We start from the raw sequence: 26,092 nt of genomic DNA on the forward strand, positions 1-26,092 counted from the left end.
CGATCCGGGATGCGGGCCCCGCAGCAGGTGCGACACCTCTCGGACCGCCCCCCCCCCCCCCCCCCCCCCCCCCCGCCCAGCTCGCTGCCTGCTCCCTGCAGTGTGTGTGGACACGTTTGTTCGCGGGCTGTGCCGTCTCTGACCTGCTTCTGCGCAAAGCCTCTTCTGAGGTGCGCGTGAGATCGGAACTGTCGATTCGGCCCAGCGCTTCCTGGGGGCCTGCCCGGTGCCACCCTTCCAGCTGTAGCCTGGGTTCCAAGACTGAAGTGTGACCAGCTGGCCTCGGTCGTGAAAGTGCGCCAGATGTGTGAGGGGGGCAGCCAGCGATGCCCACAGGGACAGGGACCCAGAGCTTTCCACAGAGAGCAGCTGAGACAGGCACCCTGGGGACACTCAGGGCCTCCGGGCATGGGTCCCTGGGCGCAGGTCCCTGCCATGGCCTGGCTGAGGACAAGGCAGCAACGCCACAGGTGTGCTTGGAGCCTGATGGTGAAACCCTGTGTCCGCGCTGAGGAGGTGGGGGGTTGCTCAGTGACAGCAAGGTCCTGACCAAGCACGGCTCTGGACGGGCAAGTGGCTGAGCTGGTGACCGGCCAGGGAGCCAGTTCCTGTGACCTGCCCAGCAAGGCGCGCTGCACCAGGGTCGGGGTGGCAGCAGCCAGGGGCCCTTCTGCAGACACTTGGGAGAGAGGGGAGTTTGACCTTGGCGCCCTGGACCCCACAGAGGGCAGGAGCGGGGTGGGGGCGTGCAGACACACCACCCGGAGGCGGGAGCCACGGCAGGGAGCCCGGGGACCCGCGCACAGAACACTGCCACTGAGCAGAGAGAAGGGGCGGCCAGGGGCCACGGACTTGGCTTTGGGATTGTCTAGAACGGTTCAAAGACATCCCAGAGGCGGAGCTCGCTAACCGCGGAGGCAGCTTCGCGCAAAGACTGCGCAGTCACAACACGCCGGAAGCCCCCGTGAGGCCCTCCTGACGCGTCCCTGAGCGTGAAGGGTTGAAGACCACGCACAGGTGCGCATGTGATGCACCCCATAACGGACGGTGACACCGAAGGTCGGGGGACTTGGGTTTTCTCAGGAAAGTCATCGGGCGCAGGGATCTGCACTGTCCTTCTTCCCACCGGGGAGGTTTTGTGCCCTACGCCGCGCTGCGGGTCGAGGTCACAAGGAGGTGACATTTATCTTGAGCACAGCAGGATAAATGATGAAAAGTTCTGTTTGCGCGATAAGATGATGAAAGGGAAATCGGACCCAGCGTCCAGTGCTCTGAGGGTGCAGGGGTGACGTCAGGAGCAGGGAGGGCTGCGCGGGCTCGGAAAACAATGCCCTGTGTGTGCCCACGGGCTACCCGGGCCGAGTGGTTTTGACCTTGAGTCTGTCCAAACAAGGATGTATGGGCCACTGACCTTCGAGGCTTATCAAGGCAATGCTTTCCCACCCCTTCCCCCGAAGACACCCCTTGCCCTGTGCTCTGCCTCTCCCACGCCCCCCACCCCTGCCGCGGCAGGGCCCTCCCCCGCCTGCAGCCCAGCCAGGGAGCCGCGCCCTGCCCTGGAGAGCGCCCCTCGCAGGCAGCAGGAGGCACAAAGCCGGACCGTGCGGAAGTGAAACCGGTTAAGGGCATTTTATTCCCTCTAGAAGGTCGTTTGTGACGGACCCTTCCCCTCATTCTGCTCTGTCGAAGGGTCTGTGAAGACGAGGGCAAATTCTTCCACTTGTGTGTGGGGTTTGCCCGTTAACGTCTGCCGTGTTCGCCTTTTCTCCTCTTCGTACACACGTCCACGTGCCTTTGTACGCTCGGCGCGTTGTGCCGGCAGCGTTTGGAAACAGACATCGGGACACCTGACGCCTCAAGCGCCAGGCACCTCGTGAGAGCGGGCACCTTCTCCAGCAGCCGCGGTGCCCGCAGCGCATTGGGCGCGGGGGCGGCGCCAGAGTCCGCACCAGCCGGTGTGCGAGCCGCTCGTTCTGAAGCGGATCCTCCGGAATGTTTGCCCTGCACCCAGGAACACGACCAGGGCCCAACGCTGCGTCGCCTTTTCACTTCTGTAACAGAACCCGTCCTCCCTGCTCCTTCAGAAAGCCCTGGACGCTGGGCGTTTGGAGAGTCCTGGCCGGTGCTCGGGGGAGTCCGGGTGTGCCTGCGAGCCTGGGGGCAAACGCTTTGGGGTCACACGGGGGCCCCAGGGCAGCTCGCCGCTGGTGACCGCCGGTGCTAAGTGCATCCCAACATCAGGCTCAAGGCCACAGACGTGCAGAACGGTCGTTTTCTAGCTGTCATTCCTCCTACATGATCAGCTGCCATTCTTGCTTCAAATGAGTCTTCCTCATGGGGTTCCCCGGGGGGCTCAGCGGAGCACGCGACTCTTGGTCTCGGGGTTGTGAGTTCAAGCCCCACACTGAATGCAGAGATCACTTAAATAAACTTTTTAAAAAAAGAGCACGTTGGGGCGCCTGGGTGGCTTAGTCGGTTAAGCGTCCGGCTTTCACTTGGGTCATGATCTCGCGGTTCGTGGGTTCGAGCCCCGCGTCAGGCTCTGTGCTGACTGCCAGCTCAGAGCCTGGAGCCTATCTGTATCTCCCTCTCTCTCTGACCCCCCCCTGCTCACGCTGTCTCTCTCTCTCTCTCTCCTAGAAATAAAATAAAAAATATATATATATATAAAAAGAGCACGTAAAACGAACCTTCATATAGTCCTCTCCCCTTTCCCCGGCGGAGATGAGACTCCACCCACCTCTAGTCGGCTGACGTGTGACGCAAGGCTCTGGTTGTGCCCGAACGCACTGTAACGGGCTGTGGCCAGGGCAAGACCTGCAGAGGCCGTCAGCCGGAGGGGGGCAGGGTGCCCAGCTTGGAGGCAGGGACCTGTCGGGAGTGAGGCCTGCCGGGTGGAAGGGAGCCGTCGTGGGCGGCCAAGCTTCCGGAACCCCCAGCTGCCCGGCCTGGAGTCCCAGTGAGATTACCCTTCCCGGCCCTGGGTCTGGGCCTGGGGTGCTATTTTGTCACTTTGTCTGTGTGCTGTTGAGAACAAACTTTGGGGGGCCCCTGGGTGGTTCAGTTGGTTGAGCATCAGTCGTCAGCTCAGGTCATGATCTCACCGTTCGTGGGTTCAAGACCCGCGTCAGGCTCTGTGCTGACAGCTCAGAACCTGGAACCTGCTTCCGATTCTGTGTCTCCCTCTCTCTCTGCTCCTCCCCCACTCTCTGTCTCTCTGTCTCTCAAAAATAAGTAAACTTTTAGAAAAATTAAGACAGGAAAAGCCTGGGCATCACAGTATGCAATCCCATTTTAACGAGGCAATGACGACTCGGCAGAGGTGCCGCTTGGTGGGTCCTGAGGTGCAGAAGGGACCGGGAGTGTCAGGCCCGGCCCACGGCCAGCCTCCCCCGCGGAGCATCAGCCCCCAGAGGTCACCCCATCTCGGAACTGCTGTGCCTGCTACTTGTGTTTCCCTAATGTCCAGGTGGGTTTGTGGGCACCTGTGGCCACGTCAGTGGGACCTCTGGGACTCGGGATGGGTTCACTAGCAGCCCGTTAAGGCAACCTGCCGTCGTGTCTGCTTCGCACCGATCCTTACTCCTGTCCGTTGCGGTGACCGGCTGTCCTGCCTGGTCCAGGAATCCGGGCAGTTCTCAGGCTGGAGCGCTTTTGGTGCTAGGACTGGGAAAGTCCCAGAAGACTGTGATGGGGACCGTCCCCTACGTGCAGGAGCCAGTGTGCAGCCGCAGAGAAGCCGAGGGGACCGAGGGGTCGGGTCCGGGGGGGACGGCGCGAGGCAGCCGGACTCGGTAGCTCTCTGCTGGCCTCGCCTGTGGTGCCCGCCGCCACGCCAGCGCCTCCTGAGATAGAAAGTGTGCGTATCAGTTTTGCTGACAGCCTGACACGGGCAGGGATGAGGGCGCTTCTAACTCTTGGAGTCTGATTTTACGACCTGTCACGGGTTTCGTGTCCTTCAGAGCATCCAGCGCTGCGTTCGTCTCCAGGCACCTCTTATCTGGCCCCAGGAGGGGCCTGTTGACCAAGACCGGTACCACTTCCCAGGGCAGAGAGGACGGCCTCGAGAATCAGGCCTCTTTCTCAGTCCCCGGCTTCCCAATAAAATCACCCCGAAGGCCTGTCTCACTGTCACGCTTCCTCAAAGCTGGTGGATGACGCAGGACATTTTCCCAGTCTCTGGAAAATCATCCTCAATGGAGGTAAAGTAAAGCTTGCAGAAAAGTACAGGATGAGAGAGAGCAGGTGCTGAAAGCCATCCCAGCCCCCCACCCGGAATACCCTACAAGGGTGCCCGGCACCCGCACACCTTAACGCCGAGCGCTAAGGTTATTTCTGGTATAGTTATTACTGAATCTGCCCAGGCTCGGCCAAACCTCTGATTTCCTAGAGAGAAGCTGACTCTGAGCAGATGTGCCCCAGGGCGTCAGTCATTACAGACAAGACGCAGAAGCGGTGCAAGACCGCGCGAGGGGCCTGGAGAGCCTCGCCCAGCGCTTGCCGCGTGCGGGAAAGCGGCTTCCCGTGTTTAGGGCATAGAGCCGCTTATTTAACGCCTCGAAAATACGACGTGATTATTTGAGATTTATTTTAGCCTTGCCATCAGACTTCTGATTAGTGAAGGAAGTGCCTTCCGAGCCGGCCCCAGAGCAGCAGGTGAAATCCACAGAACCCTCATTAGCGCCCTTGCACTTTTGACTCACGTGGACAGTGAGAGTGTTAAAGCCTCTGTTTTCTAAATCAGGTCTCACGGGGCCGACAGAGTCTGCTTTTCTACTTGGGCACCAGAGGGACCAACGCTGAGGCCCAGCTGGAGGCCGCCTCTGGCAGCCGAGGCCGGGCCTGGGCGAGGCTGCGGACGCCGGGGCTGTCCCCGCACGCCTCGCACACCCTGTAAATCCGCCCCGAGCCGTGTGGAGAGAAGCCCAGATGACAGGCGGGGGCTGGGAGGTGCGCTCGCCGTTCCCGCCCCCACGCGTGCGCCGGCGGATCTGTGCCCCTTCCGGCCGGTGGCCCCGGCTCTGTTCCCATGGCGGAGTCTGCGTGAGCCCCGCTGCGGGAGGGGGGGACCTCAGAGCCACTCCCCTCGGGTGCAATTCATGACACCCCCCCCCTCAAGCCAGCCCGGTCCCCGCCCCTGCCCAGCTGGGCGACCACGGTGCCAGGGCCACCCGGCCGCGCACCTGGGAACCACGTAGCCACATAGAAGCGGCCCCTCGCCGTGAGGAAATGTGTGTTCGGTGGAGATCTCGCCGAGACCCCTAGTGGGTCACCCCCCACTTCCCCACCAGAGGCCAGAGGCCTGGAGGGAGGGGCCTGCTGATGGTGGTCAGAGGGTTTCGTGTCCCCACACGGTGCCAGGATCCTGGGGGGCCCTGCGGGGTCTCTGGTGCACCTCACCCTCCCTTCAACCTTTCTGAAGGCGTCCGGGACTCGGGGCGCCACGTGTGCCCGCCAGGCGGGGGGCCGTCCTCGGAAACGCCCGGCCGGCCCCAGGGCTCGCAGCTTGCCGGGCGGGAAAATACAGCACTTTGTCACCTGTGAGTGTGGGGCCTGGTACAAGTGAAATAGTGTCACACCACCTGTGATTAGGAGGCAGCTGGCACTGGGGACTGAGTAACATTTATGGGTAAATATAATTTATTTCTGTTCTCTGATTATGAAGGTCACGGTGGTTTAACCCTGTCGGGAAGGCCTCAGACGCATTATCTGCTCAAATAGTACTGGGAAGGAAAACACTGGCGGTCATTAAAAGTGAATTACTTTGTGTTTTGAAGATAGAGGCCTCCAAAGCCTCGCCATTGCGGGGGGCCTTTCCGAGAGGGACACATGGGGCCCTGCGGTGGGGGGGTCGGAGGGACACACGGGGGCCCTGCGGGGGGGGTCGGAGGGACACACGGGGGGGCCCTGCATGGGGGCAGAGGGACACACGGGGGCCCAGCAGGGGGGGTCGGAGGGACACACGGGGGCCTAACAGGCCCGGGGGGGGGCAGGGCTGGAGGGAAAGGCTCACAGACGGCCACCAGACATTGGAGCAGGTCGTGAGCTCCCCTGGCGGCTTCCTGGAAACCTGGATTTTCCCAGCAGTTCTGAAAGCTGCCCGGAGTGACCCACAGGCACCGCCGCTGTGTCCTTCATCTGTGAAATCGAGGAAAGGATTTCTGAGAGCTACAAAATCGGCTGGTCTTAAATTTAGCAGAAGACTTGGGTTTTTTGATGCACTGGCCTTATTTTGCAGAGTGGAATGTTTGGTCAGGGATGATCATTTCCAGCCCCTCCTGACCCCGTGAACCACGGCGCCCCACTCCCCACCCCCCGGGCTCCTGGGAGACGTCTGGTCGGGATTCGCTTACTTGAGCTCCGTGCAGAGACGCTCACCCCCGTACAGGGAAACGTGGACTATGGACATGGGTGCCACATCGCACTGGGGACTGAGGGTTGGTGGGTGGTGTCAACTTTGCTGAATTCGGGGGGGAACCGACCAACGTATGGGTCCTTTTTCTGTGTTCATCTCTACACTGGGTACCATGGGGGTTTAGAAGACACCCAACCATACCTAGAATAGGCAAACTCACAGAGGTAGAGTAGGCCTGAGGGAGGGGGTATTGTTTAGTGGGGACAGAGCTTCTACTGGGAAGAGTCTGGGGTCGATGGTACTGACGGGTACACGACGCTGTGAGTGGATTTAATGTCGTGAATTGCACACTCACGAATGGCTACATGTTGTTATGTACGTTTTGCCACAATAAAAATAACCAAAACACACACCTGAGGCAGAGTTCTTGTTCCCCAATATCCACTCACCCCCTTTGCCCACCGGGGAGAGGCCCAATCTTCAGCCAGGCCCGCGGCCCGCTGGAAACACCGATTTCCCCGTGGCCGGGGAGGTGCCGCGGCCGTGTGAAGGGTGCTAGCCAGGTGACTAGAAGTGAAAGTGCCCGTTTCTGAACTCCTCGGAAGGAAACACACTTATTTGCCCTTTGTCCTTCGCCCCGTTCGCTGGCTTGTGGGCCCCAGCGCCATCTTGGCCTGTGGAGGAAAGGCCACGTGATTACCACGAGCCCCGGGATGGCGGGCCCAGGTCAGCGGTGACAGCGGGGCCCCCAGCCCAGCCCCGGGCAGTCTCGGCGCATAGGAGGAAGAAACAGACTCCTGTCTACGCAACCCCCTGCATTGGGGGCTCTCGGGTCATCTAATCCTGGCGGCTAGAATGGCTGCCGGGCCCCGCTTAGCCGGTGATCCGGGCGGGGGGTCTCAGCGGGCCTCGGGCCTGTGGCCGGTGTCACCGGGCAGCTGGCTGGCGGTGCAGCGGGCGCGCAAGCATCGTTCAAGGCTCTGGCCGCGTCCCATCTGCAGACGTCCCGTGGGGCGGGCGGGATCCGCGTCCCCCTGCCAGGCAAGGCGGGAGCGGCCAACCGGGGCGCCCGCGCTGAGCCAGGGCCTGACCCAACGCCCCCCCTCCCCCGCCGTCCCTGTCTGCCTGCTGACCGGTTCGGGGTCAGGGCTGGGGTGGCCCCAGGCAGAGATGCCACCTGACGGGCGAGCCCCGAGGCAGCGAGTGGAGCAGGGAGACAGGCGAGCAGGGGACCTGAGACCCTGCGGGAGACGCAGGAGGGTGGGTGTGCGGGGCTGCTTTCTTGGGGACCAGCCCTTTCTCACGGCTGCTCTGTGACGCGGCCACGGCTGTCCCCACATGACCAAGGAGGACCCTGGGGCTCAGAGAAGTTAAGTCACTTTTCCAAGGCCACCCAGTCGGTGAGTGCCTGTGTGCCGGGGCCAGGATCTCACCCGCACTTCGGCCGCCGGCTCCCCGCCACATGCCTACCCTCCCTCTCCTACCGCACTCCTACCCCACCCACAGCGCCTCTCCCCAGACTCGCTGCCCTACAGCGGCTCCAGCAGGCCCGTGAGTGCGTCCTGTCTGCCTGCGGCACGGAGACCTCGGGCGGAGAGGTACATACGGCGGGGGGGGACTCTTGGTTTAAGGACCCCCGGAGCAGGCACATGGTGCCTGGCAGGCTACAAATGTCCAGTTGTCCAGCCCTCACAGCGCCCTGTGAGATGGGAACTGAGAGGGTCCTTATTTACAGCCGGGGACACTTGGGCACAGGGCGTGAGGAAGTCATCCCGGCTGTCGTCTAGGTGAGGCAGGACACAGGCCCAGGTGGCCGGGCCCTGGGGTCCCCGCCCTTCTCCACGGCCCTCGCTCTGGGCTCAGCGACTCCCTGGGGGGGGACGGGCTTGCCTCCCATCCGGTAGAAGGGACAGTAAGGAAAGCATGAAGGGCCACGCGTGCAAACGTGCGGCCGCAGACACACCGTGCGAAGGGCGTGCTGGGCGGACGCCAGGCAGGTGCAAAGGGGGTCCGTGGTCACGGAATGTGCGGCGAGGGTGGCCCACTCCCAGCGACACATGAGCCCGGGCCTGGCACCGGCGTCCTGCTCCTGAGCTCCCTCCTCCAGGGGTCTTTCCGCGTCGCTAAAAGTGGCCCTGAATCGCTCATGTGAAAATTTCATTTTTCTCTTTTATAGTCTAGAGTGGTATTAAATGTGTGAATTAGGGGTGCCTGGGGGGCCTCAGTCGGTTAAGCGTCCGACTTCAGCTCAGGTCATGATGTCACGGTTCGTGGGTTCGAGCCCAATCAGGGCCGACAGCTGGGAGCCTGGAGCTGCTTCAGATTCTGTGTCTCCCTCTCTCTGTGTGTCTCTCAAAAATAAATAAATGTTAAAAAAATTAAATGTGTGAATGAATTATTAATATTAAGACATTATGTACCTAAAATGAATGCAATGTTCTGTGTCGCTTATATCTCCACAGAAGAAAGAGAAAGAAACCAGTCACCTACTTCTCTCCCCAAAGTCCTGGGGGACCAGCCGCCGCCTCTCTACCCTGGGTTCTGCGACAGTCACTCCAGCAGAAGGACTAAGAAGACCGAGAGTCAGGTGAGCGTGTGGCGGGTCAGTGCCCTGCACAATTCCGAAGGCCTCCGTCCTTCCGCCCCGGCACTGAGAGGGATGCAGCCCGCTCCGCACACCCCATGACGCCAGCACGGCCGCCATCTGGGATGACGGCCCAAGGGAGGGCCACCCTCGGGGGACTGTGCCGCTCGCCCCAGACCTGCCCCGGCCCTACTTTACAGTGATGCCCGAGCCTGCATAGGACCTCGCGTCCCCACGCGCCTTCACATCACCCGGCGTGTGTGTGTTTCCCGTGCAGGGGCTTCTCCTCGCCCTGCGGGGGCTGGCTTATCGCTCACCCGTGTATTCGGTGCCCCAAACGGTGTCTGGCTAGAGGAGGTTTTCTGGAACGTCTGCTTGCAGGCAGGACTGTGTGACTTGGCTATTGTGATCGATTTTGTGGACAGAAAGGCTGCAGTGTCACACAGGCACCTAATCTGGGGTGTACGAGACCCTGATGACACGTGCTGGGGAAAATGTCACCAGGATAAATCCACCAGGGCGGCAAAGAGGCTATGGACATGTTGCGGACCCAGGGGAAAAAACACTGTGCGTTTCCTTCACAGAGTCATCTATTTTTAACAATAAACCACAAGTTTCCTACCCCAGCCTTGGCCTCTCTGTTGCACGAGCAGAGCCACCCAGCGCCCAGTGTGGGGACTCGGGTTTGCAGGAGGCAGTGAGCCTTCCTCCCCCTCCCCCGCCCTCTCCCCCTCCTCGACCCCCCCCTCCCCCGCAAGCCCGGCTGCCTGGGGTCGCAGGACCTGAAAGGCCCCCGCCCCGCCCCAGGACGCAGGACCGGCTCCGGAGGAAAGGGCGTCCGTCTGTGCTCTCCGGCCTCCCCCCCGGGCGCCCCTTATTCGTGTTTGTTCTCCCTTTTTCCAGGTCTAGCTTCTCCCACAACCGGAAGTGTAGGCTGGACGGAGGAGAGGGAAGGGGAGGGGGCCGGGGAGACCCGACGGGGTGAAAACCGCCCAACTCCGCGCGCCCAGCGCAGACGCTTCGTGTGCACTGAGGGTCCCGGTTCTCAGAGCCCGCCGCCTCCGCGCCGCCCCCCGGCGCCCCCTCCCAACCCCGGGCGGCAGCGACCCCACCTGGGCTGCCCGCCCCCCGCGCCCCCGGCCTGACCCTGCGCCCCGCCGAGATAAGGCGGCGAGCCTTTGTTCCTCCCCCCAGCTGGGTAAACCGCGCCCGCCGCCCCCTGGCCCAGGCCGCCCGGGGTGGGGGCACCCTTTGTCCCGCCCGAGCGGCTGGACAATGGCCCGGGGCAGCCGCACTTTTGTCCGGCACCGTGTGCACACCTGGGGGGCGGCAGGTGCGCGGGGTCGGCGCGGGGCCGGGGGCGGGACTCGTGGAGCGGAGGGCGGGGAGGCCCGGAGACCCGCCCCGCCCCGGACCCCGACCCTCAGGCCCCCGCCCCCCGGGCCCCCACCCCGGCTCCGCACCCCTGGACCCCCACCCCACCCCGAGCTCTGGCCCCCGCCCTGACCCCCGGGACCCCTCCCCGCTCGCTGGAGGGGGGGAGGGGGTGTTTCTCCTCGGCGTCCAGTTGGGGACACACCTGGCGCGTCTTAAGGTGATTTACGAAGTGAAAGTGTTAAACGAGGCCGCCAGCTGGAGGCCCGACCCGGCTTTATGAGTTTTATTAGGTGCCCTATTACGGAAAATAAACTTTAATCCGACCATAAAAACCAAATCTGAAAAACATATTTGCGCTTGTAGTCGGCCCGGTGCACGTCCCTGGCGAGGTCACACCTCCCGCGGGATTAGTTTTATTGAGGGAGACGCAAGGCACCGCGGGACTTTGATACGGGGGGGGCGCACCTCTGCGGGGAGCACTCCCCCAGGTGGCCCACAACCCTCACGCCCCCCTCCTGCGGGCCCCCTCCCACCCCACCCTGGGAGCGCAGTCTCCCCGGGGCAGGGGGCAGGGGCCCGGGGCCGGCCGCAGGGCTGAGCTAACCCGCAAGCCCGGGAGGAGCTCAGGGCCTTGGGCGCGACGGAGGGGGCGGTCATCCAGACGCCCTCTTGCTCCGGTCCGGGGGCTCCCCTCCTGTGCCCTCTCTGCGCTCTGGATTTTCCACAGCAAGTCACCGTCTTCAGGAGGGAAGGAGGGAGAGGGTGGAAGACAGGCCCGGCTTCGTCTTAACCGTCTCCAGGGGCCGCTCCCTACTGGCGTTGGGAAAAGATCCCCAGAATCTTTCCGTCTTGCAAAACTGAAACCCTGTACCCCTTGAAAAACTCCCTTTCCCCTTTCCTCCCAGGTCCACGCAACTACCACTCTACTCTGTTTCTAAGAGTTTGACTGACCCGGATTGCACATCTAAGAATTTGTGACTGGTTTATTTCACGTGGCATAATGCCCTCCAGGTTCATCCACGCTGTGCAGGGACAGGCCTCCCTTCCCAGAGGCTGAGCAACGTCCGTCCTGTGTGTACACATCCCTCTTTCTCTGTCCGTCTGTCCGCAGGCACATTGCTTCCACCTCCTGGGTATTGAGACTCGCTCTGCGATGGTCACGGGTGTGCAAAGTCTCTCTTCCAGACCCGGTTTTCGGGTCTCTAGGGTACACAGCCAGAAGCAAGACTGCTGGGTCCTATGGTAATTCTAGGGTTTTTTGGTTTTGTTTCGTTCTTTGTTTCGTTCTTTGTTTTCGTTTTGTTTGTTTTCAAGGAAGCTCCGAACCGTTTTGCAGGGTGGCTGCCCTGTTCTACATTCTTAACCAGCTGGGCACACAGCTTCCAGTTTCTCCGTATCGTCGCCAACACTTGTTATTTTCTGGTTTTGTTTTTATAACCGCCATCCCAGGGGCTGTGAGGCAGTATCAGGTGATGGTCTTGATGTGTCCTTCCCCAGTGACCAGTGAGGTCGAGCCTCTTTCCGTGGGCTGCGGGTCACTCCTGTGTCTACTTCAGACAAATGTCTCGAGTCCTTTGCTTGTTTTTAGGTGGGCTTCATGTTTTTGTCATCGTTGGGTTGTAGGAGTTCTTACCTACGGGAATATTAGCCCTTTACCAGACACATGATTTACAAGCATCTTCTCCCGATCCGGGCTGTCTTGTCATTCTGTTGACTGTTTGCTGTGCGAAAGCTTTAGAGTTTGATGTGCTCCCGTTTGTCTATTTTTGCTTTTGTGGCGGGTGCTTCTGGTGTCCTAGAAGGTCTTTGAAGCCGCTCCTGCGGAGCTGACCGCCCTCTGGGGATGGGCTGTGGAAGGCGCCCCTCCGAAGGAGCAGGCCTTCCCCTTCTAGGTTCTAGTGCGTTCTGCACGTCTCAGACACCGGCTATGGAAGCTTCTGTAGAGGCCTGGGACCCTGGGCCACAGCTCTGCCGTGGGCAGGAGACCGTGGGGCGCCCCGGAAGGATGTGTGCAGATTGGATTCTTTGTCACAGAAAAGGCGTTTATCACATCCTTTTGTGCAGCTCCGCAGGGCAGATGCCCCTTTTCTGAGATCGAAGGGAAACCTCCCACTAGGATGGGGAGAAGCACAGGCAAGATCGGCCCTCGGCAAGCAGGGGTTCGGACTGGGGTTCCCAGTGGGGCGCTTTGGGTGGAGCCCCGGGGGCTACAGGACCGGGCGGCGCGCCCACTCCCGGTGGAAAGCGGGGAGGCCAGCGCGATAGGCCCGGGCTTGTCTGAAGACAATGCCTTCGTCTGCCTCTGGGCTGTGGGTCCTGGAAAGGGGGTCCCGGGAGGGGGGTGTTGCACAGCCTCCCCCCCCTCGCGCGGCCAGCCCGGTGGGGGGCGCGCCCGCGAGCCGGGCGGAGCCGGCCCGGCGGCCGTTCATCAGGCGGGATGAATTGTTCGCCGTGCCCGGAGTGGGTGAGGACGAGCCGGTGATTATATTTAAATTTGCTATAATTGATTTGGGGAAGAGCTACTGTGACAAGAACGAATTGATCATTAAATTTATTAGCGAGATAAATTCCGCCGCGCTTAGGCAGCCGGCGGGAGACGCCAGGGCCGCGGGCGGTCGGGCCTCCCCTCCGCCGAGCCCCGCGCCCAGGCCGCCGAGGGCACGGGCGGGGCACGGGGCGCGCCCGCCTCCGGCGCCCCTCCTGCGCGGGTCGCGGCGCGGGCCGGCCCCGGGCTCCGGGGGCTCAGCCCCTCGTGGGGAGGCCCCCCGAACCCCAGGCCCCGCTGCCGCCCCAGACTGAAGGCAGCCAGCCGGGGAAGAGACCGCTCCAGGCGAAACCTCAGCCATGTGTTAGGAATTAAAACGCCGTGTCCACAGATTGCAGAGGGGGCGCGTGTGCGCGCGCGGAACCCCCCAAAGCATCTGTCTTTCTCTTGACTCCCTCCTCCAGCCCTCTCAGCCCCCGCCCCTCCTTCGGAGCCCTCTGGCCTCCCCGCCGGTTGCGAGCCCGGCCCCGGTCCCCGAAGCACCTTTGGACCCCGGGGTGGCCGAGGCCCGCGCCCTGCCGGCGGCTGCTCCCCGCGGCTCCGGCAGCGCCGCGCCGGCCTCGGCTGACGCTGCGTTTTACGGAACGAGCCCTGGGTGAGAACGAGCTGCCCGGGAGGATATCAATCTCTCCGCAGCCCCGGGGCGGAGGAGCGGCCCCGCCAACCCGCGCCAAGCACCCCGAGGGAACGCCGGGCCTCCGGAGCTCATTTATCAGCCGGAGGGGGAGGGGCGGGGAGGGGGAGGGGCGCTCCCGCGCGGCTGGGGGGGGGGACGGGGAGCCGCAGGGCGACGGAGGGGGCCCGAGGGGGGTGCCCTGCTCCCGCCCCCCCCCGCCCAGGAGGGGCCGCGGGCATGTGTGCGGCACATGGCGGCCGGTGACCGAGGGCGCGCGCGCCACGCTTGCTGACCCGGCGCCGGGCGGCGCGCACAGACCCGGGGGCCCCGCCGGGGAGGCTCCGCGGGGCGGGGCGGGGCTGCGCGAGGACCCGGACCCCGACGCCCGCCGGCGGAGCCACCCAGTTGTGTGAAGGCTGATTTGCCGAAACGTTCAAATCGTGTTTTCACTCCCGAGCGCCAGTGAAGCAAGACCCTCACGGAAATGAAATAAATGCGCGGACTCGAGAGCGGCCCTCCGGGGACCCCGCGTCCGGACGCAGGGATTTGTGCCAACATCCCGCACGTGCGGCTAACCCTAACCCTCACACGGACTTGCGATTCTGATTTGCACCCTCTGCTGTCAGAGGAGGGACCCCCCCCCCGTTCACTGCAACGACAAAAATTGTCAAGTCCGCTTTCCTAACTCACCCCCAAAGACCTGCACGCTCATGCAGTAAAAAACCAATTTATTTTACATTCCATCGTGGGCGACGGGAGAAGCTGAATAATAATTTAGCATGCATACGTAGACGTTTCTTTATATATATATAAATACAATATACAAAAATAAAGACGGTACAGTTTTGAGATTTCCAGCAGTTTGAAAGCGCATGACATCAAGTCGCCCCTAGGTAGGTAAGCACAAAACATCTTCCCGTTTTCAATACTCAAGTTTTCCAGGTCGTCCAACACTGCAGGTCCCGGCCTTCTCCGTTCAGGAAGTGGGGGGCGGTGGGGGCTTCCCCTGGCGGTGCTCAGGGCTTCTCACAAACGGCACCCCCAACACTAACCAAAATTAAATTAAAAAGGACAGGAGTTCACGTGTGCACCCGTCGGGTGTCCCTTGGAGAGCAGACGGGTGCCTGAACCAGCCCAGGTCGCGGGGCCTCACGCCGGGGCTGCCTGGGGGCGCGGGGGCCCCCTCCTGGGGCGGATGCCCGGCCGCGGGGCCCCTACTGGGGCTGGGGCTGGTGCCCGGGCCCGCCGGGCCGCGGGGGCGGGGAGTCGGCCTCGGACGAGCAGTCGGAGGAGACAGCGTGCGCGCTCGCTCCGTTGCTGTAGGGAAAGGGGTCCTCGTCGTCGTCGTCGTCGTCCTCGGGATCACTGTCCCTCAAGTCCCGCAGGCGGCGACCGCTGCCTTTGTCCCCGGCCGCGGGCGGCCCCAGCAGCTCCTCGTCCCCCTTGTCCTCCGCGAGGCCCCCTTTGCTGGCGCCCCCGCCGCCCTTCTGCTTCTCAGCCTCCTGCGCCGCCTGCTCCTTGGCCTTTTTGCTGCGTTTCCACTTCATCCGCCGGTTCTGGAACCAGATCTTCACCTGAGGGCACCAGAGGGCGTGAGAAACTGGCCACCCTGTCCCCACCCCACCTCTCTCTGGAGTCCCACCCGCACCTCGCTCACTGGCCCTCAGGGGGCAGGAGTGGGGTCAGGGGAAGGGCTGACCCCCCAGACATCAGCAACCCCCAGGGTGGGGCTGGGGTCTCCAAGGAAGCTCAGAGCGGGACCTTGGCTGCAGGACTCCCGTCTTTTTCCAGGGGTCTCTGGCATCGACCAGATGGGACCTGGGCAGCGGGAGCAGATATCTGTAAATCTCCCGACGTCCCCGCCTCTCTTTCCGGAATATAATTCCTCACATGTGGCCTGGGAAACCACTGCTTCAGAATGGAGGCGGGCGAGTGTCCTTCAAATGCAGAGTTCTGGGTCTCAGCCCCTGAACGGGGCCTCTGGGCCTGGTGTATGAGCCCTGGCGGGGCGCCTGCGAGCCCTCCGGGGGGCTCAGGCCTGCCGAGGGCCAGGGGTGCACAGGAGACATGGCCCCAGGGGGCGGGCGCGAGGGACCACACACCTGGGTCTCGGTGAGCATCAGCGAGGTGGCCACCTCAAAGCGCTTGGGCCGGGACAGGTACTTGTTGAGCTTGAACTGGTGCTCCAGCTCGAGCAGCTGCTGGCTGGTGAAGGCGGTGCGCGGCCGACGGCACTTCCCCAGGAGGTTTGACTGCGCCTGGGCTGGGGACAGAGAGGGGCGTGAGGCCTCCGGCCCCCACTGCCACCCAACGCGACCCGGGCCGCCCAGCCGTCAGCCCACAGCACTGCCGCTCTTTCTTCAATGTGGGCGCCCTCTCCCCAGGGGCGCCTGGGTGCCCAGGCCCCGATGCCAGGTGGAGCCTTACGAATGTAGGTTTAATGGGACCAAGTTTTTTTTTTTTTTTAACCCAAAGCTGGGCATTCTGATTAGAGGCGCTCTGGCCCCTCACCGCCCATGGCAGCCCCGTGCACCCGGGTGGGGGCGTAGACGAAGGTGGACAGGCAAGGAGCAAAGGCCGGAGGGGCACTCCTGCCCACTCCTCACTGAGTCCTCCCCCAGCTCAGGCTCAAATCCAGACAGGTCCCAGCCGGCACGGGACCGGTGTGGGATTCCCACCACCACCTCCTTCAGGACCTAAGAGGGGAAGGGGGAAGGGAAAGGAAGAAGGACGGAGAAGGGCCAGATCCTGGGCCCGAACCTGCGCATTCGTCAGGCTCCCCCACTGAAAACGGCCCCGCGCCCAGGGCGCGGAGGGGCAGAGCCCAGGGAGACAGGGAGCCTCTCCAGAACCGGTCTCATTTCGCAAATGGAAGGCGTAGACCCGGGGGGTGGGGGGGAGGGGCGGGTCCTGCTTCCTTGCGTTCAAGGAGGCCCATTGGCTGTATTTACATAATTTCACACGGTTACATCACAGAGAATTTTATGACCTCAAAATGAGACTTGCCTTGATTTCCCAGGAGCCTGACAAGTGTCAGACAATAAAGGGAAGGGAAGAAAAGAGGCCAGCGGAGCGGCTGAGCTCAGGCCCCCGGGGTGGGCAATTTGCTTTACAGGAAGGCCCACGCCCCCAGCTTTAGTTAAATGAGGCCCCAATTCCCAACTTGACAATACATTAGAACTTTAATTAAAACACTGGCTCCAAAGGGACCATTTGGGACATGCCATCCAACAGCAGAGACAACCTATTAAAGGAAACCAAACAGGTTCACCAGCGGCCAGAGGAGGAACTCTCAGAACAGATGCCGGCACCCTGGCCGCTTTATTACTGCCCTTTAGGATTTGGCGTTCAGGTTCCCTGTCTAAACTTAAAGCTGGCCGGGTTTTACCTCTGCTCCCTCTAGGTCAGGATTAGGAATCGGGGATGGGCAAAGTGTGCTGGTGAAGGATTTTGGGTTTCACCGATCTCCCGAACGATCTTGAGCTCTGCGAGGGCCCAGGAGAGCACCCATCCCTAGGGGGGCAGGGGACCCAGTGCCCAGGGGACCAGCAGCCCCGTCCCAGGGAGACTAAGCATCCCAGGCTCTGGGAAATGCAGATCATAAGGGGAAATCCATGGGGGGGCTTCACACGAGCAGGGGTTTGCAAGGCTCTGGCAACGAAGCCAGGAAGCAAGCCCTGCATTTGGCTGACCCGGGATCAGCAGCTTCTGATACGTCTGAGGCTGCCGCCGCCACACGGAGAGGCGAGGAGGAGGTTCCCCTGCTAGGGGTCAGGCCGAGCAGGCCGGTGGTGGCCGTGAGGGTCTCGTGGGAGCTGAGCTGGCAGCAGTCAGGGCTGGGCTGCAGGCCGGCAGTGCGCACGCAGGGATTTTCTCACCTGGCTGTGACTTCTCCAGCCTCAGGGTCTTGGCTTTTCTCTGTTTAGTCACAACCACGGCCTCTAGCAGAGGGATCTCAATTCTGCCAAGTGTTTATTTCTGTTTTCTTTTTTGCTTTCTTCCCCTCCTATGCCTGCCTCTCCCCAGTCCAAACACACCCACTTGGAGGGAAACAATGGGGTCTCTTTGTTCCGGTCTCCTGCAGCTGAAAGCGTCAAGTCTTCAGCATCAGCCTGTTCCGGAATCGGGGTGGGCCGGGACCCAGGCTCCCCAGAGGGCCAGCCCAGGGTGCCTGCCCAGGGTGCCTGCCCACGGGCCAGGAGAGCTGAGTGGGCCCAGGCCAGCGGGAGGAGTCCCACCTCTGCCCACAGTCCAGCTGCTCTCCTCCGGGCTGGGGCCGGGGAGCCCTCCCTACCTCCTACCTTGGGGAGGGGCTCACTCTGGAGGGGGTGCCTCCAATTCTGGGCGGGCACCTGCTGCTGTACTGAGAGTCCCCGAGATGGGGTTCCTGAAAGAGGCACATCTCCCCTTCCCGGGAGCACAGCGTCCACGCTCAGTTTAGGTCAGGCCACCTGCCTCCTGGGCATCGCAGGGCGGCGCAGGGTCCTTACCGAGGCAGGCACAGCCCCCGGGGCCGGAGCCTCGCCAGGGACCTGGCCTTGCGGCCCCGGCCTCTTGAACCCCAGTCCGTGTTCTCGGCGCCCGCTCTCTCCGCCCAGAAGGGGCCAGGGGCCTCCTGGGAGCCCAGAACCGGTACCGGAGTCAAGTCCGGGTCCCTGGAGAGAAGCCCGGTCCCGGCGGCCCCGTCCCCGGGCCAGCCTACCTCGGTGCTCTCCGGCTCGGCTCGCCGTCCCTCCCCACTTCCTCCTCTGGCCTGCCGGTTAATCATTAGATTGGAGTCTCACACCTCCAGCTGCCCCTTCCCGTTAGGAGAGGAAGAGAAAGCAGGGCCCGCGCGTGGCCATTTTAGTAACTCGCTGCCGATTCCACCGCGCGAAGCCCGCACGGGTCTTCGCGGGCCGCGGGCGGAGCCGAGGCGGCTTCGCGGCGCTTCCACCGCGCTCTCGGAGCGCAGAGCCGGGCACGGGGGCGGCGGGCGGCGGGGGCTGCGCGGGAAACCCGCGTGCCGGGACGCTCCTCCCCCATCTCCCCCTGCTTCCCCTGCAGGCCCGGGGCTGCGCGGTACTCACAGTTAAAGTCGGGCATCTTGGGCAGGATCATGCCCGCAGTGGACGCACGCAGCCACTGGTCCAGCTGGAAGGTGCCGGCGCCCAGCTTGATGGGGTCGGCGGGGTGCGCGGGGTGCGCGCCCTGCACCTGCGGGTACGAGTAGGAGAGCGCCGGGTGCTGGCCGGCCAGCGCGGCCGCCGCCGCCGCCGCCGAGTAGCCGTAGACCGGGTGGCCGTAGAGCGCGGCCTGCGCGGGGAGGCCCGCGCCGCCCTGCGCGCCCCCGGGGTGCAGCCCCAGCGCCAGGCCCCCCGCGGCGGCGGCGGCGGCGGCAGCGGCGGCGGCGGCGGCCGCGGCTCCTGGGTGCGCGTGGTGGGGGGGGCCCCCGGGCCCGCCGCCCGCGCCGCCCGCGCCGCCGCCCGCGCCGCCCGCGCCCAGGAAGCCGGGCTTGGGCAGCAGCGCGCAGTGCGCGGCCAGCAGGCGCGGCGGCGACGGGCTCTCGGCGCGCAGACGGTCGGCGGGCGCCGCGGGCGGCTCCGAGGACGCGGGGCTGCAGCTGCCGCTCGCCCCGCCGCCCGCCCCGCCGCCGCCGCCGCCGCCGCCGCCGCCCCCGGGGCCAGACGCGGCGGCCGCGAGCGACGTGACCAGGGCCAGCGGCGCGGTCTGCGCGGAGGCCGCTCGCGGGGGGTCCACGGCCAGCAGCGCATCGATGCGGAAATTTTTGGATTTTTCCATCGGCCTGTTTGGGGCTGGCGAGGAGGGCCGGGTGGCGCGGCCGCGTGCGGGCTCGCGGAGTCCGTGCGCGGCGGTGGCAAGCCCCAGGGTTCGGTATTGTTATGGTGATTATTTGCCAATAATCAAAGTCGCCGCCGGAAACTCAGCCGAGGGTGACCATGGTCCGGGCGCCTCCTCCGTGCGGGCCCCGCCCCGGGCCGCACTCGCACGCGCTTTGCACAAACTCGCCCGCGAGCGCCGGGACGCACCGGGCCGGGGAGCCCGGCTCAGTGCGCTGGACCCTCGGGCGACCGCGCCGAGGCCGCTGGCGCCGTGCTGGGGACCTGCGCCCCTCCGCGCACTTGAAGCCCAGCGCGGCCGCCGATTGGCGCGCTCGGCGGGGGCTCGGGGAGGGGCGCCGGCCCCGCCATTGGCCAAGGGGCGCACCTGTCACCGTCCCGGCCGCCTGCCGCCCCGCCCCTGCGCCGCGGGGTCCTAAACAACCGGGGCGCGGAGCCGCGATGGCGGGGCGGGGACTGCGCCGGGCTTGCCAGACCCGGAGCCTCAACCCGGGGACCCCGCTCGCCCTCCTGCCAACACAGAGAGGGGCTGCGGGCGCGGGCACCCCCGGTCCGGGTGTGGGCCCCGCTGCCCGAGTCCAGCTCCCGAGACACGCTGTCCCGCTCTGGGCTCGGCGTCGCCTGGGGCAGTGGCCCGCGCCGCCTCGCGCCGCCTCGCCAGCCCTGGAGTCCGCGCTCCTGCGTCGGGAGCGCACGTTGCTCGCAGATCAGCTGCTTTGCTCCGTGACCGCAGCACAGCGAAGACCATACGGGTCCCCAAGCCCCGCTCCCGGGTCTCCAGGGTACCCAGGAGCGGCCCGTGTCCCTGTCGCCAACTCTCTGCAGGTGGAACCTTCTCCTCTACTCTGTGCGTCTCAGGTGCTGTGTGTGTGTGTGTGTGTGTGTGTGTGTGTGTGCGCGCGCGCGCGCGTGCGCCTTCCACTAGTCCTGGCCTTGAGCGCCTGCCCCGTCGAGGCGGAATAGGCTGAATCCGCGAGCCCGCGGCCTGCCAGACCCGGATCCGAAGGGAGACCTTGCCCACCTGCCCTTGAGACGACCCTCAGTGACAGCGCCCCTCTTCTCTGCGAAGGTGACCCTCGGGCGTGGGAGAGGCAGCACCCTCCCCGGAAAGCCGGCGGGAGCGCAGAGTCCTCCGAGGCCGGGGCCCCGACCCTGCCTGGTCCAGGCGGGAAGATGCAGCCTCTCTCCCCCGGCTGCCTGCAGCCTGCGGGGTCGTGCCGAAGCCTGCGCCCCCTGGCTGAGCAAGGTAGTGGAGTGAGAATCCAGACTTCACACCTACCCCCTTGTCCCCACACACACTTCAAATATTTACAGTAAAAGCACTTCCAAGGCCTTTTCTGCAGCCGAGAGAATCAACAGGCAGGTCGGGGAGTCCAGCGGCCACCCGCGAGAGGCTTTGTCAGTAACTCCAAGAGACTTAGTTCTCCGGCCCCAGCTGGGAGAGAATGGGGGGCGGATTCTAGAAGCCTGCTTCCCAAGCAGGTGAGAGGGCGGTAAGGGACAGGGTGGGGGCTGCGGGAAGGGCAGAGGAGGAAGGAAAAATCAGGGCAGGTAAACTTTAAAATTGGCAGATCAGGTTGCTACAAGGTTTGTTTGATTTTTTTAAAAAAAGGTAAGTATAGGGATCACTTAGTTTCCCTTCAAAAGGCTTTTTGCCTTGGCAAAGGGGCAAGTTTCTTTTTCATTAAAACAGGGTAGTTCCCAGACACACAGACTAGTTCGAAATTGGGAGGACGGCAACGGAGCTAAATGTTACACGGCTTTGCCAACACCGATCATGACCTGTAAATAGAGATGACAGCAAGTACGTGGCGTGTGCCTCGTCTGCAGATGATGTCTCTTTGGGTGATGGAAACGCAGTCCCGGCGATGTGGAGAGAGGGGACACTCAGGGTCAAAGAAGTTGAGAATCCTGTCCCCTGCGAGCCGTTAAGCCTCATTGTCTGGATGCGACGAAGTCTGCCAGAGGGACACACAGCTCTCACTGCCGCCCTCCAGGCTCCCGGGGACCCTCGCCCGTTTCTGTGCCTCTCCGTTCCCCTTGGGGGAGGAGGGTCTACGGAGGAGACGAGATTCTCAGCCATCTGCTCTGCGCAGGAAGCCCTTCGCACTTGGAGGGAGAGTAACGCTAGCTTGGCCGGCCCTGTGCCTCCCGTCGTGGCCCCCACCGCTGACCGCGGTTCGCTCTAAGGCTGACTCGCCTTTGCCTGCCTCTCCCCTCCTCCATCTGCCGGGGCAGGACTCCTGGGCTGGGCGGGGCAGTGATTTAGGAGGCTGGGGGTGAGGAGTGACAAACTAATGCAACTCCCCAAGGTTGATCCTGGAGAGCCTGCCGGCCTCCCTTCTCCCTGAAATGCCCACCACAAGGGCTGCTTTCGTTGGGGACAGGTGTGCGGTCTACACACAATAAATCTCCCCGTTTCCCTCAACAAGATCATTCTGGTGATTAGAACTCCCCAGGAATTCATTTCACCCGTCTTTGTTCTGCACTGACCACGCTCCGAAACCCCTTAAAATCCCAGGCCTTCCCGTCCTGTCCGCCCCGAGAGCCGCTGAGAGCACTTCCTGGGAGCCCAGACTGGGCAGGAATGTGGGGGGAAACACCCCCCCCGGGGGCACAGGTTCACCCAGCTCTACCCCCGAGCCCACACCCCTCTGGGGAGGCATCCGCGTGGCACTACGCCTGCTGAGGGTCCTGGTCCCGGCTGCTGGTCCCTCTGCAGTGTGACTCTGGAGGGCGGTGCTCTTTTACTTTTATAGACTCTGTTTCTTTGTTTAGCAAAGTCTGGGTTAGGTCTCTGAGGGGCTAAAGGGCTTTAAAATTATCCTATATTCTGTGAATGTCAAGAAAAAGTGAATACATACCGGAGGTTTTCCGCGCAGTTGTATGGAAAGAGGGGGACAGGGAGAGGGGAGAGGCCTCGGAAGCTTGGGGGCTTCGTGTGGTTTATGAGGTGTGAGCTGAGCCCGCTGGGGCTCTTCCTGTCTCCAGCACGTGTGTGGGTCCAGCCCAGCTGGCTTTGAAGACGGTTTGGGGGTTTGGGGCAGCCGGCTTGCGCCCCATGAAGGGCCCTAGAACAGATCAAAGGTCTGGCCCCAGCAGCACTCCCAAACCCAGTGGACTGGAGGCTCCCTCTCCAGTGGCCACGGGGTGGGGGTGGGGGTGGGGGTCCCCCCCCCCCCGACTCCTGGGGGAACCCTCCGTTCTGCGAGTGGCCAAGGCCTGCCTGCTGCTCCATCCACGGCTGTGTCCCCTCTCAGCCCCTGCCCTGCCCGCACGACACCCCAGTCTCCACACGGTCTCCCTTTAAGATGCCGAACGCTGTCCTTCCCCACTCCGTAGAAAGGACTGGTGGCTTCAGTCAAAAGTTGCAAAAGAAAAAGGCGTTTGTAATCCATGTCTGCTCATGTCTGGAATTAAACACACATGAGGTTGGGAAATAAACCTGTCTCTGCACATATTCAGAGGGTGGGGGGCAGGCATCATTGTCATTACACATTGCTCCTTTCCCCTGAAGTGGGCCAAGCACAGAATACCACCTTCAGCAGGAGCACAGGGTGCAATCGGACTTGCCCTGTGGTCCCTGTGCGCACCCCCCCCCCCCCCCCCCCCCCCCGCCCAGCCACGGGAGGTGCACAGCGCCCAGACCGCCTCGGGGAGTGCGCCAGCCACGGGAGGTGCACAGCGCCCAGACCGCCTCGGGGAGTGCGCCAGGCCTGGGGTCAATCAAGGGGGCCCCTCGCACAGGGGTTGGCGGAGCCTGGGGTGGGGGGTGGCTGGGGTCACGGGAAGGCGAGCGGGGATGGATCTCTACAGGTGTCCCCTACCGCCCCCACCCCCGCCCCAAGCAGAGCCCTGAGGGCCAAAGGTATCACGTTATAACGGGGCCCTTTGATCTGCTGACCGCCTTCCTGACCCGGGGACTCCACCTTTAAAGGAGTCTGGAAAGCGTGGGACCCCGCAGTCCAGCCTCTCCAGCCAGAGGTGGGGCTTGCCAGAGGCTCGCTCGCTGCCTTTTCCGGAGGCCCCTCCCCGAATGCACGTGCCCCTTTAGAGATCACCGCCTGCTTCAGGCCTGAGCCTGGCCAAGCCCACCTCCCAGTGGCCCAGGTACAGGTCTGACCCTGACCGCAGGGCCCAGCCCTAGATGCAAACAGCCGGCCCCACGGGGCTCACTGCTGGGCTCCTGCTGAGTGGTCAGGTGGGTGCTGCAGGATTTCAATGCCTAAAATTCCAGCAACCTAAGGGCCCTCTATTTTGGGAAATTTCCTCCAGATACAAAGATATCTGCTTTATCCTCAGACCTTGGGCACAGGACGGGCTTGGCTGCGGGGGTGCTGGGGGTAGGGGTGAGGTGGGGGGCAGGGCTAAGCGCTGGTCCCTGCGGAGGCAGGCCTCGTCCACTGCAGGTTTCCTTCTGGCCCAGAACACTGAAAGCGTTTCGAGCCTCTCTATTGCACAGATTCAAAGCTCTGGGTTACAAAGGGAAACAAATCCCTCCCGGGAAACGGGGGAGCGTGGGGAAGCTCGCCCGAGCCCCTCTAATCAAGCTGGGGGCCAACAGTCTTCGACAGAGATGAAGAACTCCCCCCGACCCCCGAGTAGCCGATATGTTTGCTAGAGGATTTTAATCTAATTGTCTTGCAGGCTCACTCTCTCACTGTCGTTGGGAACCAGGAGAGAACGCACATCCCGCGAAGTCAGCTTTTCCCGTGAAGTCAGCTTTTCCGGAGCGACCCCTCTCACATAAGCCGCCACCCGGCCTGCACTTCGCAGTGAGTGAGCCTTGGCCTGGGTGCCTCTTATTTCAGGGTGGGGCACAGCGCACCCCTGCTTTCCGGGCTCCCTATAAAGCCCGTCTAGTTGCTGGCTTTCTGAAGGCTCCACACTGTGGGGACCGAGTGGCCCCAGGCCCTCCCCCACCCAGCTGAAGGGGAGGGTCGCTGAGCTCACGCCGGCAACTCTGCCAGTGGGAAGGTCACAGCCACACAGCCGTGTCCACCCTGGCCCGGACTGTCACCACCGACCTGGGGGGGCGGGGAGGAACAGGAGAGACGCGCAGATGAGCACAGATGCTGCTCAGGATCTGAACTGTTGAGTGTATCTGACTCCACATGATGGCTGGAGAGCAGCCTGGTGATGGCCACGGCCACGTCCACGGCGGATAATGGCAGGAAGTCGTTGCTAATTGGTCTATTTAGTAGTGCTGAGGTAGCAGAAGCTGTAGCTGCTGGCTGCTGAGAGAGAGAGCGAGACAGAGGAGAGTGAATTCCTTCTCATTTCCCAGAGCTGGGGGGGGGGGGGGTTCCCAGGTGTCTGGGGTCAAGTTCTCCGCGTCCCAGGCTGCCCCTGCATCTTCTCACAGGTGCACACTCAAGACACAAGGGAGGGTCCCAGGCTTGGGGAGACTTGCGGGGGGGGGTGCTGTGTGCAAGTAGGACACGGCTGGCTTACCCAGGACACCATCCACAGCGCCTTCCCTCAAGCGGCCTCCCTCCCTCCCTCCCAGCACACCCCACCTGCATTTCCCAAGGGCCTGGGCAGCAGTGCGGTCCATAAGGCAAGCACCCACTCCTACCCCACCCGGTGAACAGGGGATGTTTTACCCAGGGGGTGCCGCCTGGGGAGCCAGATTTGAACCCAACTCTGCGGGCGCCGCCCGGAGCACTGGAAGCCCGTGCTGTGCCTCAGTGTACCTTCTGGCGTGGTCCGGTCCAATAGTGATAACTGCAAGCAAGCACAGTGGTGTCCCCTCGTACAGATGGGCAAACTAAGGCTCTGAGAAATCAAGGCGCTTTGCTCCCTAGAGCACAGCAAAAAGGCGCTCTGGCTGCCAGGCCCGTGTGGGGCCTTGCGCTTCACCCGGTCAGCCACGTCACTTACTGTGTTATAATCTCCTCGCTCCCGGAGTCTAATAAGCTTTTCCCACTTGGCCTTTGACCGGCTGGGCTCCTGACCGTGGAACATGGGGTGGCAGAGAGGCGGAATGTGTGCTGCTGGCCGCGCTGGGTCTGGGGTCCCTGCTTCCCGACACCAGGGAGGCGGGGGTGCGGCCCCTCTCCGCCGAGGCCGAGGCCGGGGGTGCAGAAAGCCCCGTCGGCCTGCTCCCGCCCCCTTCCCCCAGCCACCCGGCTCGGCGGGGCCGGCAGGATCATTTGGCTAATGAACTCGTTAAAGGGCCCCTGGTGACCCGCCCCGGCCTCCCCTCGGCCCATCTGGGAAATTCCATTGAAAGGCTGAGAGCCTCCCAGCCTCCGCCGTCTGTCGCCGCGGGAGGCGCGAACCCGGCGACGAGCTGGGCCCTTACATTAAAATAATTACGCGGCGGAACAGGTGGCCCACTCCGGGCGCCGCGCCGGGAGCATCTGGGCTAGGGAGCCGCCGCCGGGGGAGGGGAGGCGGGCCCGGCTGGGCGCAGAGGGGCCGCGGGGCCTCCCGAGCTGCGGGGAGGGGCGGCGGGCAGAGCGGAGCGGGCGCACGCGCTCACCCCGGGCAGCGCTCCAGGGCGCGCAGGCCGCTGCGCACGAGGGCCGCGTGCGAGAGCCTGTGTGCGGGTGCTGCACACGCGCGTCTTCCTGTGCGCACGTGGGTGCGGTGGCGGAGGGGGCAGCGCGGCTCCCAGCCCACCCCCCACCCCCACCCCCGGCCCGCGCGGGAAGCGCCCTCGGGCTCCCGGCCCTGAGCGCGCGTTTGCAGGCCGGGCCTTGGGGAAGCGGCCCGCCGTGCCACTAAAAAGAGCCGCGCGATCCAGGCGCGGGGCCAAGCCTATTGCCAA

At 63.5% G+C, this 26,092-nt stretch overlaps 1 protein-coding gene across 1 annotated transcript; it reads right to left on the reverse strand.

Annotated features, from left to right (window-relative positions):
• Window positions 1-14,249: 14,249 nt before the first annotated feature.
• Window positions 14,250-19,522, reverse strand: MNX1 (motor neuron and pancreas homeobox 1). Its single transcript, XM_039230777.1, has 3 exons — window positions 18,547-19,522; window positions 15,580-15,740; window positions 14,250-15,051 (listed from the first exon to the last, which is right to left on the reverse strand). The coding sequence occupies exons 1-3, from the start codon at window positions 19,256-19,258 to the stop codon at window positions 14,692-14,694; spliced, it is 1,233 nt and encodes a 410-aa protein (XP_039086708.1). The 5' UTR covers window positions 19,259-19,522; the 3' UTR covers window positions 14,250-14,691.
• Window positions 19,523-26,092: the final 6,570 nt, after the last annotated feature.

This window comes from Hyaena hyaena, unplaced genomic scaffold, assembly GCF_003009895.1.
Source record: "Hyaena hyaena isolate Hyena2069 unplaced genomic scaffold, ASM300989v1 scaffold_50, whole genome shotgun sequence".
Taxonomy (NCBI): Eukaryota; Metazoa; Chordata; class Mammalia; order Carnivora; family Hyaenidae; genus Hyaena; species Hyaena hyaena.